General features: G+C 46.1%; 1 protein-coding gene across 4 annotated transcripts in view; it reads left to right on the plus strand.

The window, feature by feature from the left end:
• Positions 1-18,663, plus strand: part of GRIA1 (glutamate ionotropic receptor AMPA type subunit 1) — a 133,879-nt gene that overhangs the window by 54,514 nt on the left and 60,702 nt on the right. For 3 of the 4 annotated variants that reach the window (XM_054388932.1, XM_054388933.1, XM_054388934.1), the window contains exons 3-5: positions 9,191-9,430; positions 10,780-10,964; positions 15,813-15,866. In XM_054388932.1, the coding sequence (XP_054244907.1) occupies positions 9,191-9,430; positions 10,780-10,964; positions 15,813-15,866 (479 nt within the window). The remainder of the gene's footprint in view (positions 1-9,190; positions 9,431-10,779; positions 10,965-15,812; positions 15,867-18,663) is intronic. The other variant, XM_054388935.1, reaches the window with a different exon arrangement.

Raw genomic sequence — 18,663 nt, forward strand, 5'->3', positions numbered from 1 at the left:
TGTTATCAAGAAAGGCTTACAAGTAGTTGTGCTAGTCCAGTGGCAGGCAAGGATAAGGTTTAATGCACTGGAGCACAAAACAATTAAAAGCTGGAAATTCAGAAGTGAGGGGGAACAAATAAATAAAAACAGAGGCAGGAAAAAAAGGATAAGGACTTATAGGTGCTCCCTTCTGCCTGCATGGGAAGGAGCAGGCTCAGGGCACAAACCCACATCAAAAAAACCTGAGGATGATCAGAGGGCTGGAGCACCTCTCTTATGAGGAGAGACTGAGAGAGTTGGGACTGTTCAGTTTGGAGAAGAGAAGGCTCTGAGGTGACCTTATTGTGGCCTTCCAGTATCTTAAGGGGGTTTACAAGAAAGCTGGGAAGGGACTTTTTAGGCTGTCAGGTAGTGACAGGACTGGGGGGAATGGAACAAAGCTGGAAGTGGGGAGACTCAGGCCAAACATAAAGAAGAAGTTCTTCACCATGAGGGTGGTGAGAGCCTGGAATGGGCTGCCCAGAGAGGTGGTTGGGGCTCCATCCCTGGAGGTGTTTAAGGCCAGGCTGGATGAGGCTCTGGCCAGCCTGATGTAGTGTGAGGTGTCCCTGCCCATGGCAGGGGGGTTGGAACTGGCTGATCCTTGTGGTCCTTTCCAACCCTGACTGATTCTATGATCATTGCAGACTTGAGAGCATTGGTGCAGCTGTCCAGGTGCTGTGATGCACACTGCTGTGTGTGGCTTGTTGCTTTCAAAGAAGCAGGTGCTTTTGGTATGTGCCATGCATTCAACTAGTGGAAGCTGACTGTCTGGGAAGGGGAATGTTGAAAGCTACCACAAGAAGCAGAAAAGGGAGCTCTGTATACAGGTCAGACCTCAGCACTTCCAAGCGTTGGCTGAGATCCCAAAGCAAGGTGCAAAGCATACCATGTGTACACCCAGGACTAGAAGAGGTTTGCTGAATCACTGAGTCTGCTGCTGTCGCTGATCACCAGATGAGACCTTCCTACTCAGACCTGCTTTCCAAGCACAGCTGTTCTGACTGCCCATCTTGCTGATAAACGCACTGTTACATCTCTGCATGCCAATAGCCATGTTGCAGGGTAGTCTGTTCTTCAGTTGCCTGTTAAATCACAAAGTTTGGTCCTGATGTTGTACTTTACAGCGTGGAATTCAGTAATCCTGTCGATTACAAATGGCCAAAGACTCACAAGGTAGGGTTATGATGGAAAATTAAAAGATCTTATGGTGGTAGGGCAGAGAACGAAGCTGATATGGAGCTGCAGCTAAAAACAGTCTTGATTGGTACCTTTGTTACAAAACTGGAAAGAGTAAATGTATCATAAGTGAACTTCATACCTGGAACAGACTTCAGGGAAGGGCTAACAGAGACATTATGATAAGCAGAAAAGAATGCTAAAAACCTTCAGGAAAAAAAAAAAAAAAAACAGCTGAGAAAATTTACCCAAATGATGTTTTCTCAACTGGGGGCAAAACTACAAAGCACAGCTTAGAGAAAAATTGAGTGTCTGTGCACATTTTATGAATCAGAAGGACATGGGAAAAAATTGTAATTATAGGGATGAAGACTAGGAAAAGAGTTGCTGAGGTAGATGTCAACACCCTCCTTCCCTAACAGAGGTAACATTAATGTTGGGATAATTTCTCCAGAGAAAGTCCATAGTGTGGTTTTTCCATTGCAACCTGCAACCAGTTTCAAGACAGGCACTTACAAAAACCTCATCAGAACCTGAGGCTTGCACTGAAAACAGTCACAGGCTTTAATTTCTGTGAACAGATATAATGTCTTAGGGAAAGAAAAGAAGCTATAGAAGACAAAATGCATTTCATCTGCAGTGAGTTCATGTGGCACATTCTCTTTCTGCTACTGCTGATCTTCTCCCCTCCCAACCCTCACTCCCCTCTTTTTACTGTGTTTTAATAATTCAGTTCTTACAGGCCAGAATTAAATGTTGTGCTGAATCAAGAGCAGTGTGCTGTGTAGGCTGTGGGTTTGGTGCTTTGTTCTTTTCCTCTGCTGTTGTTCATGCTCCCCAGCAGAAAGCTGCACTGTGATACTCTACTCAGTTTTCCTAGCATGGCACTGTTTGCAGAAGGACCAAACTGGTACAAAAGGCCATCTACTAAAACAGCAGAGGCAAAATTGGTTCAACCCTCATCCCTTGCCTCTTTTTATAATACCACTGTCCCTTTCTCATTTGTAGTGATCGAGGCTTTAATATTTATGACTCTGCTTCAGACGTGGAGAGTTCAACGAGGACAAATTTTTGGTTTTCTATTTCATTGTAGGAAGTTAGATGAGAAGAGCAATAGCTGGAAGATCAATCTTTAGCTAGGGACCCTGTGAGGCATCACCCCCTCCTTTTAGGGGAGCTGCAGGGTAGCTGGAGATGAGGGTTGTGAGCGGGAGATGGTAGCTGCTTTTGTAGAGCTTCCCTTTGACAGAGAGGTTAAAATCAACTTCCCATGGCCTTGTCTTCCACCACCATGATTACAATTCAGAGGAGCACTTCAATGGCAGAGAGCCCATGCTGTTAGTTTTTGTTGACCAAAGCACCAGGCTACATCTTTCTCAACAGCCTGTGAGAAGGAAGCAGCCCAAATCCAATCTGATCTCGGGGGAGACTTCTCGTTTGTCAGGCAGGCAAACTAAGACTTATTTGTCAGGCAAGGCGAACTTAACTAGAAAAATTGAAGCTATCAGCATAAACAGTTATGAGCAGCTCTTCAGTCACAGACTATTGTTTGAATATGTGGGAAGGAAAAGAAATCTTAATGCAGAAGTCAGCACTACTTTTCAGCTTCCAAGAGACAGTGGTGCAGGGCAATGACGGATGGCAGCACACTTCGGTGTGGTTTATATGTTCAAAAGAGCAGCATCTATTTTGCTTGTGATATCACATCAGCCTGCTTTGCAGTTGCTGAAATCTATGGGACATATCTCCTGTCAGCTAAATACATGCATGGAGCACTGAGGGAGTGTGGAATCTGTTTGGCTTTCCCCTGGTAGAAAAAAAAAAAAAGTCTGTGGGAACATGCTGTCGTTGGGATGTGCTGAAGAGATGCGCTCTGGCACCTACGCTACACTGGAGAACTGTGAGGACAAACATTTGGGAGGAAAGCTGAACTGATCCTAATTGAAGCAGACACTAGTGCTCTGTCATTGAAATTCCACCAGCTTCACCAACCCCATGGCAGGTTCTCCATCACCAGGTGAGGATCGCCTCCAGGCAGGGCATGCTAAAAATACATCACACATGCTCATCCCCCCCTCCTCTTCCCTACATGTGCACATATAAACTCCAAGTGAGCAAAGAAAAGTGTGTGGGAACTGCTCCTTGACACCACTGTTGTCAGTGAGTGGGTATTGCTGCAAGTGAGATTTTGCTTCTGTGCCCCAGGAGGTTTGGAATGATGGAGGTGCTGTTTCACTGATATTGGGGCTGCAAAGCTCATCTTTAACAGCTTGCGGAGGACAAGCAGACTGAGCTGACTGTTTTAATACACCTGAAGCCTGGCCACGTTCATCTTACAGTTGGTAAAAGACATTTGTTAATTTGATCTGGATCTGGATGTGCTGAAAGGTGTCCAGAGAAAAGGCCATGAGGATGGTCAGAGGGCTGGAGCACCTCTGCTATGAGGACAGACTGAGAGAGTTGGGGCTGCTCAGTCTGGAGAAGAGAAGGCTCTGAGGAGACCTTATTGTATCCAGTATCTTAAGGGGGCCTAAGGAAAGCTGGGGAGGGGCTTTTTTAGGATATCAGGTAATGATAGGACCAGGGGGAATGGAACAAAACTAGAAATGGGTAGATTCAGATTGGATGTTAGGAAGAAATTCTTCCCCGTGAGGATGGTGAGACACTGGAACAGGTTGCCCAGGGAGGTGGTGGAAGCCTCATCCCTAGATGTATTTAAGGCCAGGCTGGATGTGGCTGTGAGCAACCTGCTGTAGTGTGAGGTGTCCCTGCCCATGGCAGGGGGGTTAGAACTGGATGAGTCTTGAGGTCCCTTCCAACCCTGACAATTCTATGATTTTTGGATTAAGTGCTGCATGTGTTGGATTGAGAGCTTTCAAAGGTTTCTTCTTATCTTGAAGTCTACATTTCCAACTTGTACTTTTCTTTCCCTCCCTGCTTGGTCTGTGAGAAATAGTTTGCCCCAAATCCTCACAACATCTGCAGCTCAGCATTGTAGGAATGGCTTTCCTGGAGATGGTGCAGTGCCTCCCCTCCTAGATGCATCTCCGATATGACATCCTGAAGGGTTGGGAGGGCCTCTGAGATCTGTCAGGGACCATCTGGGGTTTTCATTTCTTTCTGCAACAGAGAACATGAGTCGTTTGTGTGGAACATCTGGAGATATTTCCTTTAATCCATTTTTTAACTGCTCGTGTGGCTTTGGGTATTAGCCCTGTCTCTGTGACTTCTCTCACAGAGGCAGGCAGCAGTTGAGCCTCCCAAGAGTCACCTAAGCCATATTATTGGCTCCCTCCAGGGGTAGCTGGGTGAAACTTAATGGTCTGTGAAATACAAAAAGGCAGTAGAAGTGATCTAATATCCCTTTCTAGTCTTAAACTCAATGAAATGGTGAAACTTCTGCTTCTAAAGGAAACAGTAGATGAGCAGTTGCCAGGATCTCCTACCGGGCTTCTTCTCCAGCTGTGTCCATGGGGAGCAGTTCCCTTTCTGCAGTCCTTTTCACAGATTCTCAGCAGAATTTTACCATTTTCACTCTTTCCCATCCTTCTGTGGAGTCCATTTCCCCTTTTCTCCTCACTCAACAGCTGATACTATTTCAGCATCTCTTTGTGGTGACCTTTGCTGAAACTTCTTGGGTTCCCTTCTGCTTTTACTGAAATCCAAATGTGCAATCTGTTGTATCTGACATCTGCCTTTCACAGGGATCAGATCAAATCTCCAGTTCCAAAATACCTCTGCTCCTCCAACGTGCAGAAATCACTCTGGTGCATCTACTCTCTGGGTCTGATTGAGAAGTTTAGCCAAAAAGAGTCTGCCAGGAATTTTTATAGAAGCAGAAGATCTCTTTTGCTTTCCTCTCCTGCAGAGACAATGTGCAATTTAAAACTCTGCTCTTGTATTTTTTCTTTTTTTTTCTTGGAAGCATTTACAAAGGTGATCAAAACTGCTTCTCTTTAGCTGCTGAGTAGGTGCCTGACCCTGTGTATGCTTTCAACAAAATCAGTGTTTCCTCTCTCTGATTTAAATGCTTTACCTTGAATATTTTCATTTGAAAAGAGAAACTTGAGATAAATTGCAAAACTACAAGTCCTAAAGTTTGGGGTTTTCAAGCATGAGTGAGGCACATATGCTTTTCCCTCATCTAAATTCAAGGATACATCAGCTCCCTGATGGTTACCTCTCCACAGAGAGAAAGGGGAGGCCTCTTCCTGCTTGTTCTGCCACTTCAGTCACTTTTTAAACTAACTTGCAAAGCTATTTTGATTTTTTTTACTGTAAGTAAGAAGTGTTTTCAGAACAGTCCAAGGACCTCTCACTTCATCTGTCTGCAACAGGCACTGTGGAGTTGTGTTCAAAGTGCAGATGGTTGTCACTGGGTTGTCTTTCCAGTGTAACCAGGTAACAATCAAGTTAATGCCTCTGCTGTTACCTAATTTTGTGAAATGGCACTAAGGATCCTCAGTGAGAGATCCTGTGCCTGGAGAAAGCAGGTTATGGGGTGTCTGTGGTGCCTGGCATAGCACACACTGGGAATGTCCCAGCCAGAAATTCCAACCTGATTAATTATACAAGTTTGACCAGGATGAATACAGTAGTAGTTGCCATGGCTGTCAGTGGTTGTTAGCTATATTTTCTGAGGGTTTGTATAGAGGAAAACTACTCTGTAATGAATTGCAAATTCATTGGAAGTTAATGGCACAATTAAAATCCAGGACAGATGTTCTCTGTCCTTTGTGCAGCCCAGAGGCCAAGAACAGCACATGAAAACTGTCTCTAATGTCTGCATTTACACCCAAGTAAATGCTCACTCCCTTGGATATGTAAACCTTGACAAATTCCCCACCTGCAGGAATGAGCTTCAGAGGCTGCACTGTCCAGTTTCAACTTCTAGAGCTAATTCCCCAAATGACCACAACTCTCCTGTTGTAAAAGCCAGACTGTGGCCATCCAGCTGATAGGGGTTGATACCAGGCTTGCAAAGCATCATGTTATCACCCTCCAGCTGACCAGAACAACTCCACTCCTTGGGCTTTCCATTTTGATATGATGTTTATCCCTTTTATGTTTCTTAATCTCTTTTTAGAAAAGCATCAGTGAGAGGCTAGTGACTGCTGAAGAACTGATAAACTTCCCACTAGGAAAACAAAGAGGGTTTGAAATATTTGCTTCCTCTAGCTAAAGTTTACAGTTCTTAATAGTATGTTATTAGGAAGTTGCAGAGCAATCAAATGAGAACACAGTTGTTAGTAAATTTGCTTACTGAAACAATTAAAGCAAATCTAAAGACATTTCAGCCATCTCTGAGTTCATTAAATAAAAGGCAAGTAACTTCCTCGTAGTTTTGCTGGGTAAATTCATTTGGAATGTTTGCAATTTAAAACAGTCCGAGGATTTAAATAATTTTTGCAGCCATCGTTTTTTACATTGTGCCAAGCTCAGTCCCAGACAGGTAGCTGCAGTTCTCACTCTTTTCATTTTTCCAGACTGATTGCTCAGTTGCCAGCTGCAGTTAAACCTCAACAGGGTTATAACCCTCAAAGTCTTGTCTGTAATTCCTTTTCTTTTTCTACACCCCCCTCCTTTTTTTTTTTTTCTTTTTTTTTCAAATCCTCTGCCTTCTCCATGGCCCCTCTTAGCCTGAGAACACAAAGTAAGTTAGGGTTCTTTCCAAACTCACTAATGATAAGGACTGCATTCTCCCAGGCATCTTTTGGTGCAATCTGTTTCAGGCTCTGGGCTTGATGAGTGTTTCAGAACAGTGTAGGAGGGCTGCTGAGTGTGACTGAGCCTCACAGTTAACGAGAAAAACACAATCTAAAAAAACTAATAGATTCATTTCACATAGAAAATAAAATTCAAGGAAGCCATGGCTTGCCCAAACCAAAACAAGCTAACTAAGTTTGTTGTCTGGGTTATTAGCTATGTTGGATTTTTCAGCTGTCCTGAGAATGCCACTTTAATCATTTGGTGAGTCTGAGGCTTGGGTCTCCAGAGATCAGGCTCTGATCTCTCACATATGGTCTGTCGCACTGTTCATTAAACCCACTGGTCCAGTCACATGGAAATAATGTTCAGACTGTTTCTATCCATGCCTGCTACTTTTCTTCCTGAATGTGTCAGTCTCGTGATGAGGGCAGTGACTCCAGCTGATGCAGGCACAATTGCTGATTGTAAAGAGAGACACTGCTGTGAAAATAGAGAGAGGAGAGTTTATTTCCATCATGGTTTAGGCTTCACAAGAAGTCCTTGCACCACAAGAAATTAGAATTCCAGTGGTGGAGGAGGTACTGAGATATGTGAGATCATGGATGCTGAGCAGTGAGAAGAGGATGGATGACCTAGGGAAAAAACGCTGGGCTGAGCTGCCCCAGGCCTGAGCTCAGCTCCAAAAGGAAGGAAGAATTCTCAGCAGTGTCATGAGATTCAGCTCTCAACACTCTGTGCCATTTCAAAAATCTAGCTGCTTTGTTTTGGTGGTGAGATGGGAGCAGGCACTTGCTTTGCACAGTATGCAGCAGGATTTTGTCCTATTCCCTCTGGCAGTAGAGAAGTGAGGAACAAGGTAATCTTATCCAGGATGGCTGTAAGCTAGTTGGGAATGACTTCTGGTCCCCACTGGAGAGACACAGCTTGGGTGGAACCCAGCTAAGGATGCAGCAAGCTCATGTTTAGAAGCCTATCTCTAGCCACACATGGTGAACATTCAGCACTGGCAGCTTCCAACAGAAACCAAGTTAAGGGATTCCCAAGCAGTGCAGAGTGCTTGCCAGGGGACCCCAAAATGTCACATCCAACTTCTCACCTTGCACTCTGCTGGGGGAGCTGCTGAATGATGTGTGAAGTGTTGAGTCAGGATAAATGTCACAGCCAAAGGTGCTCAGAGTCAGAGTGACAACAGGAGGAGACACCAGTGCTAGGAGTTCTGAGGCAGGGAAAACGCTGTCACTGCCACCGCCTCCGGCTTGGAGACTTCTTGGTGGGAACTTGGGATGTGCCATAAACAAGGGTGATATTAAATGAGGCTGACTGTCTTGGGGCCTAAGTTTTACAAGCCAAAGTGTGAACTCTCTCTGCCTCACTGAGATCCTGAGGCAGTTTTCCAGCAGCTCCCACGATCTCATTAAGTGTTCTCCCGAGAAGGGTTCTGACCTGAGAGAGCCTTCCCTGTGCAGCACAATGCTAGCTGCTGAGATCAGATACAAACATCTGCCAGAGAACCCAGCTAACACTCCTTATGGAAACCTCCCAGGCCACTACCTCACTGGGCCCATAGCCTTTCCCTCTACGGCTCTGTGAAGAAACCAGAAACAGCCATGAGTGTGTCCCAAAGTACACTTGGTGTCAGAGGCTCTGACCTCAGTGCCAGCAGCTCATGCCCCAGGACAAACCTTCCTGTAGCTATGCTATGACTGAATTGTACCTAGGGGAGCCTTTGCTGAGATGCTCCCTCAGCTTCTGAGATCAAATTCTTGGTTTCCTTCTGGAGTCATTGACTGCAAAGGGCTGTACTGGATGGAAATGCTTTCCTTCTCCTCCTTGAATGCATCTGGGACTGCAATAACAAAACTGCAGCCTTTCTCCCCAAAATAAAACAGCTCCAGGGGCCAGAGAGCTGCCATCCCAAAGAAACAGGGCTTGCTGTTACCATGCATTTCTGCTGAGAGGTTCCTTTGTTCAAATCACACATTGTGTCCCAGAAGCAGCAAAATCTTCAGCAGAGCCCTGAGGAGAATGAGTTCACTCTTCTGCCTGTCAAAGGCAAAGAAGGTCTGTGGAGATCAAGGGCAAAGCACCCCATGGCCACAAGCCCTATTCTTCACAGGTTGGATTCACCAACCCACAGGCCTGAGGGAAAAGCACAGAATCACAGAATTCTGTGATGTAGTCTAGAGAGCCATCAGCTTCTCTCAGGGAAGAGGTTTATTTTGCTGACTTCTCTGAGAAGCCTTCTGAGCTGCCCTCACCACCTCTGTCTCTGCTCCTGCAGTCTGCTCACAGTTCTCCAAGGGGGTCTATGCCATCTTTGGATTTTACGAGAGGAGGACAGTCAACATGCTCACGTCTTTCTGCGGAGCTCTGCACGTCTGCTTCATAACACCAAGCTTCCCTGTCGAGACCTCCAACCAGTTTGTCCTTCAGCTTCGCCCAGAGCTCCAGGATGCCCTCATCAGTGTCATCGAGCACTACAGCTGGCAGAAGTTTGTCTACATTTATGATGCTGACCGCGGTAAGTCACAAGGACATGCTAAACACAGTGGTTTAAGATGGAGTCTTTTGCCTTAGGAACTCATCTCACTGTGGCTGGTTGCTGGTGGCTGAAAGTGTGGCTAAAGGAAGGTTCATTCCATACCTTCCCTCTTCTTTATTCCTTTTTGATGTGTCCCTTACTGCTGAAGGTGGGGCATTGGTCTAGCTGAAGGTTTAGCCTGACCCAGAACTTCTGTCTTCAGAGTCAGGTGTGAGTCCCATCAACAAGTGAAATAATTCGTAATAGAAGTGCTGGAGTTTCAAATGGGGACATTGTTTATGTTGAATAGGTCCCATGCTGAACAAATCTTTCAAACTCAAGGCCACCAAGTCCACCTTAATAAATGTGAGCCAACAGTTGTTCAGGTTTCACCTGAGCCCACATCCAGTTGTGATATGTGTGTGTTCCTGGCCAGTAGCTTGGAAAAGTCCGTTTCCCCTCTCTTAGCTGTCTATGTAAAATAGTAAAAAGCCTTTTTGGATTCTTAGAAGATATTGTCTAACTTTAGTGGGCTCATTGCTCTATGATCCAGTTTCCCCAGCTCTCAGATGCATTTTAAGTTTCAGGCTTGGAGGCTGAGTGCAAAAGGGACTTGTGAAGGACAGCACAGAGGTAAGGATGATTAGCAGCTCAGTCCTGGATGTTATCATTAACAGTGACCTGAGGAGACAAGGAGACAGTATAAAATCATCCCACCCTGTGTTCTGTTGTCAGAGGCATGGACTTGCTGAGTACCCCAAAAGGACTGCAGTAGGCAGGGCTGTCTAGCAGGACTCCAGGACAGTCCTGATTGTGTGTATCCGCTCTGGAAGGCTGTGGATGTAATTTGGGAAATCTCCTTTTAAAAATAATAAAGTTTTCTGATGAGATAGCAAGAGAGACAAGGACACTGAATATGATTGTGTATTGTGATTGCTGAGGGTATCTCTAGCCCTAGGAGCACACAGCTAAACAGATCAAAGGTGAGAAATCAAATCATTTGAATAGTGACAGACAAGACAGGGATTAGAGGTTTTATCTGAATCCCACAGCAGGGCTTGATCAACAGGACTGGTCAGCTGATTGCAATGGAGAACTAGCCCAGAAATCATCCTCTCTTTCTGTGCTAGGACAGAGAAAGCAGGAGTCAATAATTCTAGCCCAGCTGTGTCTGGGTGAGGGTTAACCCTACTAGCTGATCTCTGTAGTTCAGCTGCACTCTTGCAATACTGCATCCAGCCTGGCTCAAGGCAGCTCTGCAGGCTGTCAGGTGAATGGAAAGATGCCACTGCACAAGCCAAACCTGGTTCTCCCCTTGCTATCCTCTTCTCCCTCTCTTCCCTTCGTAGGGTTGTCGGTCCTACAGAAGGTGCTGGACACAGCAGCCGAGAAGAACTGGCAGGTGACAGCTGTCAACATCCTGACGACGACAGAAGAAGGCTACCGTGTGCTCTTCCAGGAGCTGCAGAAGAAGAAGGAGAGGCTGGTGGTGGTGGACTGTGAATCTGAGCGCCTCAACATCATCCTTAACAAGGTTGTGCTGATGTGGGTCTTCCTGGGTAGGGTCCTGCACACAGGATGGGAAGGGCTCTTTCTCCTGGAGAGGTTTTCCGCCCTGTTCTTGTCTGATCTGTCCCTTGTTGGATGTGGGGTGTGTGTGTTTCAGCAGGATGCTGAGCTTGCAGATGTTTCTCCATTGTGCCACTGTGGAAAATGTAAAGCTCTCCTGTATTCGTGCTGAGTGAGCTTGGCTGCTCCATGTTCCCTACTGTTTCATTCCTCTGCTGAGCATTTTTTACGCCTTTAGCCCCTAATAAGTTTGCATTGTGCTAATTCCTCCAAGCAGCAGCCACAAGATGTGGTACTTCCATATTCCTCTGAGCTTTTCCTCAGTTTTCCGACCTTGTGTTAGGGTGGATTTGTGAATTGGTATTACCATATTCCTGGCCCTCCAAGCCTCTACAGGCTGCATCAAATTCTCACAACCAGTGTCAGCAGGACAGAGATGGAGAAGCATGATGGTGCATGTGTAGCGTTCTCAGAAGCAGTCTCCAGACGGGGTTACAGCTCACCATTCTCCCAGAGTGTCCAGGCTGTAGCAGGCTCTACAGCAAGGCAGACACGTTCATTCACAGACATCTCCTGGCTGCTTTATCAGCTCATGGCCACAAGGCAGATGAAGTATGCAATAGAGGACTCACCAGCTAGGTTGTGCACTCTGCCTTACTCATCCTCAATCCAGACAGACCTCCCAGTGGAGCAGATGCAGATTTTTCCCATTCCCTTTCCTCTCTACCTCCCTTAATGCTTTCCTTAAGTCCTGAATGTCAACTTCAGTGTACAAGAGATCAATGAAAGCCCATGGGCAAGTCTCAGTCCACATTTGCATCTCCTCTTCAACTCCAGCCACAATATTTTCCCTTCCCCACCTGCAGCCAAGGCTTTCCCCACTTCTGGGACCTCTGTCTCACGTGGTCTGGGAAGGTCCCTGCAGTGCCAGGGAGCTGGTGTGCTGTGACTCCCACTATCCTGCTTCTCATAACCAGCTCATTCTTACCTCATACTTCACACACCACCTTGTCTAAGGTACCTGTCACCTCCTGTCTCTCACTTCAGCTGCTCACTGTCTTGGGCAAGCACTGCCATTTCACCAGCTGCACGACTCACTGAGGAGCACAACCCATCCCTCTTGGAGGTCTCAGCGTGCTACTCTCTTATATATAATAGCAAAGGAGGTAGCAGTTTGTAACCTCAAAATAAAGGTCAAACTCATGAAGGAGAGACTAGATTGTTCTGCAAGGTAAAGTCCTTCTACCTGACCATGGAGTAGCTGCTGTTGGACAGAATTCTTGCCCAGACCTGGGCAGTGAATTTGGCTTTTCTGCAGACTTTCCCATAGGGTGTATGAGGCTCCTGTGATTAATGATGCTGGGTTTTTAAGCCTGGTTTGTCTAACAGCAAGTCAAGTTCTGTAGTTAAATATTATCCACTTTTCTTAATGTGAGCAGGAGAGCAAGTCTTTCCACCTTCTTCAAGTAACTGAAGCAAGAGTTAAACTTAGATATAAGCAAAGCTATTAGCAAGAGCAGTAAAAATCCAGATCTTGTGATTATTTGTTCTGCAATGTTGTAAAAAAAGATTCATTCCCAGGGAAAAGAGGGACAGAGTTACATGCTCCTGCATTAAAGACAGAGTAATTCCAACAGACATCTGTGCCTGGGAGGTAGAAACAGGGCTGTGAATAACTTTTTCAGAGCTGTGTAGTCCATTTTCATCCTTGTTTGCCTTCTTGTTCTGAGTCCACAGGGATTTCTGAGAGCAGAGTATTTATCCCAGCTTAAGCAGGGGATTCCAGGTCTTTCACAACATGCAGACAACCAGAGGGAGTCCAAGATAGTGTTCAGCTCATTATCACATGGAATTCAGCTGGGACTTAAACTCTAGCTGGTGGCCTGTCTCTAAGCTCACTGCACCAGCAAGCTCTGTGTGGATGTCACTGTTCTGTTTGCTGTGTCTCTTGGGGTGTGTGAGGTGTTCAAAGAGCTGCCTCAGCCTCTCAGGGACGTTTCAATGCGTTTGCCTTCTTCCCGAGCAAGCCTGTCTCTGTCTTTCGATGGCTGTGGATTTGTGCTCCCCAGCGAACAGAAGAGCAGGGGATGGCTGCTCAACATCAGTCCCTCACGTACACACTGGTGCTTGCACACACTTTTCATCTCTTCTCCTCACTCTGTACACACAACACAAGTAACCACTGCTGACTCCAGCAAGATGGTCCTCGTGTTCTGGAGATCGTAGCTCTAAAGGAACCAACGCTCGATGCGTAGGTGGGAAAATGCCCTGATTTCTTTCTCAGAGATCTCTGTGTCATGTCTCAAGGGCATGAATTACCTTTGCCAAGGTAACTGTTTATGAGCCAGGCCTTGATTCAGGGCAGCAGATCCACAGGGCCACACTGTGTAGCCTTAATGGGATAAGTAAGAGGTGAGTTGTATTCCATCAAAGCCTGGTATTGTTTCTTCCTTGTCTCTCATTAAAATGAATAACTGGAATTTCTCCTTTGCCACTGTTTGGCTCTTAGAGGATTTCTCTCTAATAGATGTCAACCTGGCCCATTAAGAAGTGGGTAATGAAACCTAGGTGGCCCAAGTGAGCTATCAGCATGCAGCCCAGCACAGGCTTTCACCAGGTTGAGGCTGAGTGATAAATGCTATCATAACCTCAGCTTGCTACCACCAGCCGGGGCACATTAAGACTGAGCAAGCATTTTAAAATAAATTAAGATCACAAATAACTGTGGAAAACACAGGAAGCAAGCCTTATAAGTCAGGTGGATGGGCTGCAAGATTAACAGCTCAGGGAAAGCTGGATGGCAGCCCTCTCCGGTTCATCAGCTCTGATACCTAATAAAATAACAAAGGGAGAGTTTGGGCAGAAAAAGCTAGTGCCAGCTACTGTTGACACCAGAGAAAAGAGGAATTGGATCGTAATTCTTAGCCATCCCAAAGCCCCAGAGATGCTTTGTCCTTCCACAAGGTCTGGGACTTAGTGCAAAGGACGGTCTCAGCTGATGAATGGAAGGGTACAAGTTGGGTCTGTTTCTGCTCCTCAGATCTGGCAATGGAGGATATTCAGAAAACTCCCCATAATAAGAGTGTTTATCTTTACAGCCTTAGGCATACAGTGGTTTTTTTTTCTGAGGGCCCCAGGCTACTCAGCAGAAGCCATGGTGAGGAATGCTGTGCAGAGAAACACAGGGCAGTGAAACTGGTGGAGCTGACATCAGTTGAATAAGAAACTGCTACTAAATGGAGCCTGCATTGGAGTTAATTGCCACCCCCACATTAGTGCTGGGAACCAGATGAGTTCTAATGTGCATACAAGAGCACTTCATCAGAGGAAGGCTAAGGCAGATGAACCAGTTGCACAGAGCAAGCATCAGCTCATTTGTACTCCATTTGGAAATCCCTAAATGGCTGCTCATGATAGAATAGGAGTGTTGTCCCATGGGGAGGATCAGTCTGTGTGCCCTCATCTGATGCCTCTCAAACACCTGCTGCCAGCTGGTGTCAAGAGGAGTCCCAGGCAGACCAATCTCTGGCTGAAACCAACACAGCAGTCATTTTATTGTCATTCTGGATGTGAGAACCTTTCTGGCCTCGCTACTGTTTGTACACATTCTGCCTGAGTGGTGGCAATGCAGACCATAATTTAAAATCAATTCATACCACAATGCAAACAAGAGGTAGCTTTGCCAGGAAAGAAACCTTATGGAAACAGCACAATTCTCTCAGAAAGTGGCAATTATTGTGTTTTTACAGGGTCTGAGGGCATGTCAGTTTGGGATGGTTTTATCATTATCTTGTTCTGTATGTGGATTGCTTCAAATGTAGAAAGTATCTTTCTCAAGTAATATGGTAAGAATTTAATAGTGCTGCTGGAAATCAATGGAGAGGGATTTCAATGGAAACATGCAGCCAGAGAAAACATTGTGATTTTTATCTGTATTCTTTCTCTCTCTATTTTTTTTTTAAATTATGGGAAGCAAAAGATGGTTAGGGATCCATCTGACCAACAACTCCATCCCCTATAATCACAGGCAAGCCTGCAACAGCTGGTGCCTTTCTACTTAGATAAGGGAAACTTTTCTAGCTGACACAGAAACTCAGATGCTACAGATCTATAAGCAATTGTGTCGATAAAAGAGAATCAAAACAACTCTGCAGGCATCAGGGGGAAAGGAGTAAATGACAAAGACCATATGTTTGCACATTATGAGTCTGGAGGTATAAATAATCTCTATAAATGTGCAGGGGGAATCCTCTGTGCCTTGCCCAGGTGGCTTTGTTCTGAAGATGAGGTTTGAAGCTACCCCAATGCACTAAAGGAGAAAAATTCTCCTCTGGTCTGAGCATCCTGACATCAAACCCAGGCAGGCAAGGACTGCAGGTCAGAGGATGTGTGCAATAGCTCCTTAGCCTGGCCTGATGTTTCAGCTACGTCCACAGGACAAACTGATCCCAGCTCCTCCCTTTGTTCCTTTTGTGTCTGAAACATGAATCTTGTTTAACCTTTAAGAAAACCAAACCAAACAAACAAAACACTGTTTTTCAATCCCTGAGACAAGTTGGTTTAGGGAGCTTATTCTCCCTGCCTGTGGAATCCTCTTAGGGATCTTGACCTATCTAATTTCAGACTCTCTATTCAAGTACCATGTGTGAAAGCTCTGTCTTCCCCCTAACAAGACTGTGAACTTCTGCTGTGGCTTCCTGTCCACAACTGATCTGTCTCATCAGGGAAAAGCAGGAGGAGGGGAAAGGCAGATAAATGAAGCTCTTCTTCCATAAATGACCTCTGCTAAATATTCTTGGTCTTCATCTTGCAGATCATCAAGCTTGAAAAAAATGGGAACGGGTACCACTACATTCTGGCAAATTTGGTGAGTTGCCCTTGGTGTTTTGCTATCTCATATTTTGTAAACCACTGCATTTACAGTTACTGAGCTGGACATGTTTTTTCTCATCCACCTTTTGGGTACAAACAATGCCAAAGTCCTTTATGGTGTTCTGCTTGAGGTTTTTCTCTTTTGAGCCAGCAAGAGTATTCACAGAGCATCCTTAAGGTTTCTGAGGTTTTGTGATGGGTTGACACTGACTGGCCACCAGTATTGGGCAGTAACAAGGCCATCTTTCTGGAACAATATGATTGCTATTCTCTCCCAGAAGGCTGGATAATTTCTCTGCCTAGGGAGCTCTCAGAAGAGGGAGAGGAATAGTTTCAATCCATAAGGCATCTGGAGGTTTTGCACAGCAGAGCTCAAGCCTTCTCCTGCCCAGATGTTTCTGTCCATGCCAGAAGATACCCAGCAGAGGATGAGCTGGTGTCACAGGCTGAGGTTGAGGCTTCTCCCCACCAGGACCCATTCTGTCCGTGTGGGGTGAGCCTGTGTGTAGGGTCTGGAGCCATTCTTCCCTTCCACAGCTGCATTCACGAGGCAGCACGTCAGCCTTGGGTAGTTAAACTTTAAACTACCAATTAGTCAAGTGGTTGCTGCCATTTTCCTTCTCTCAAGACAACTCTGTAATTTATAAGACAAAAATGGCCACATAATTACCCTGCAGTGCCCTGATACCGACCCTGCACTTCTGCGCTGGGCACTACCGTGTAATTACAAAGTTAAAAATGTTGGGTTGTGCAGGGGAGATACTAACTGCAGAGCACCCAGTGGCTTCAGCGGCCATTTAAAGAAGAAAACAAAATTATCTGCTTTAACCCAGGTCCCAGTCCTTAGATGTATAGGAAAGTCCTACCATGAAAGTTAAGCAGGGAAGTTCTCTACAGTAGTTGGAGTGCAAGTGTCTGAGATTTTTAATGTACAGCTGTGTAGAAGGCTAAATGAGAATACCACATCTTACCTCTGTATGGCTTCACAAGGATAAATACAAGCAAGGCATGAGATGGTTTAATATTCAGGTGCTGGTGTTTTCCCTCTGTCTTCTGATACCATGCTCTCCCACTTTCAGTATGAGCAAGCACACCTTTCCCAGCTTTGATTTGTTTGCTTAGTGTTTGCACAAGCGCTGAAAGGACAGAGCTGTCTGGAAGAGGCTGCATGCTGAAAGGACAGAGCTGCCTGGAAGAGGCTGCATGCTGAAAGGACAGAACTGCTTGGAAGAGGCTGCATGCTGAAAGGACAGAGCTGCTCTGGAAGAGGCTGCATGCTGAAAGGACAGAGCTGCCTGGAAGAGGCTGCATGCTGAAAGGACAGAGCTGCTTGGAAGAGGCTGCATGCTGAAAGGACAGAACTGCTTGGAAGAGGCTGCATGCTGAAAGGACAGAGCTGTCTGGAAGAGGCTGCATGCTGAAAGGACAGAGCTGCCTGGAAGAGGCTGCATGCTGAAAGGACAGAGCTGCCTGGAAGAGGCTGCATGCTGAAAGGACAGAGCTGCCTGGAAGAGGCTGCATGCTGAAAGGACAGAGCTGCCTGGAAGAGGCTGCATGCTGAAAGGACAGAGCTGCCTGGAAGAGGCTGCATGCTGAAAGGACAGAACTGCTTGGAAGAGGCTGCATGCTGAAAGGACAGAGCTGCCTGGAAGAGGCTGCATGCTGAAAGGACAGAGCTGCCTGGAAGAGGCTGCATGCTGAAAGGACAGAGCTGCCTGGAAGAGGCTGCATGCTGAAAGGACAGAACTGCTTGGAAGAGGCTGCATGCTGAAAGGACAGAACTGCCTGGAAGAGGCTGCATGCTGAAAGGACAGAACTGCTTGGAAGAGGCTGCATGCTGAAAGGACAGAGCTGTCTGGAAGAGGCTGCATGCTGAAAGGACAGAGCTGCCTGGAAGAGGCTGCATGCTGAAAGGACAGAGCTGCCTGGAAGAGGCTGCATGCTGAAAGGACAGAACTGCTTGGAAGAGGCTGCATGCTGAAAGGACAGAACTGCTTGGAAGAGGCTGCATGCTGAAAGGACAGAGCTGCCTGGAAGAGGCTGCATGCTGAAAGGACAGAGCTGCCTGGAAGAGACTGCATACTCAGCCAACAGGGGTTGTAAATAATTAACTCAGAGCAAAAGGTGTTCCATTTCCCCAGCCCCTCTGAGAGGAGGTTCTCCTCACATCTGCAGCTCAGTGGAGGCTGAGACCCACAGAATATGACAGGACCACCAGAATCCACAGTTAGTAGCTGTGCTTTTTCAAGCAGCTTTGATTTGGGAGAAGAGTAGTGAAAGGACTTCAAGCTCTTTCTTTTAGTCTTCCCTGCACTTTAAAAACCTAGCGCCAGACTCCAGAAAGAGGAATACTGAAAACAAACAAACAATTAAACAAAACCCTACAAAACAAACAAAAACCTAACAAACAAAAACCAGGGATAATCAGACAGCATGGGAAAACTCTTAGGAAAGACCAGCACTCCTTAATGTTAAGAATGCCCTTTCCACGGCAGAAAACGTTGGGATTCTGCTGTGCACACAGGCAGGTTCAGGCACTAGAACTCAGATGAGTTTCTGTGATGTGCTGCACCCACAGGAGAGCTACTCACCAATCAGTTCAGCAAGGAGAATGGCAAAAGGACCTCTTGAGGCCATATGGAAGTGAGGAAGGACAGCAAGCCTTCCTTTGTGGGGATGTTAGAAGGGATTGGCAGAATGTGGGACTCACAGAATTAACCAGGTTGGAAAAGAGTTTTGGGCTCATCAAGTCCAACCTATCACCCAACACCATCTAATCAACTGAACCATGG

This window comes from Indicator indicator, chromosome 18 (genome assembly GCF_027791375.1).
Source record: "Indicator indicator isolate 239-I01 chromosome 18, UM_Iind_1.1, whole genome shotgun sequence".
In the NCBI taxonomy this organism is placed as follows: domain Eukaryota; kingdom Metazoa; phylum Chordata; class Aves; order Piciformes; family Indicatoridae; genus Indicator; species Indicator indicator.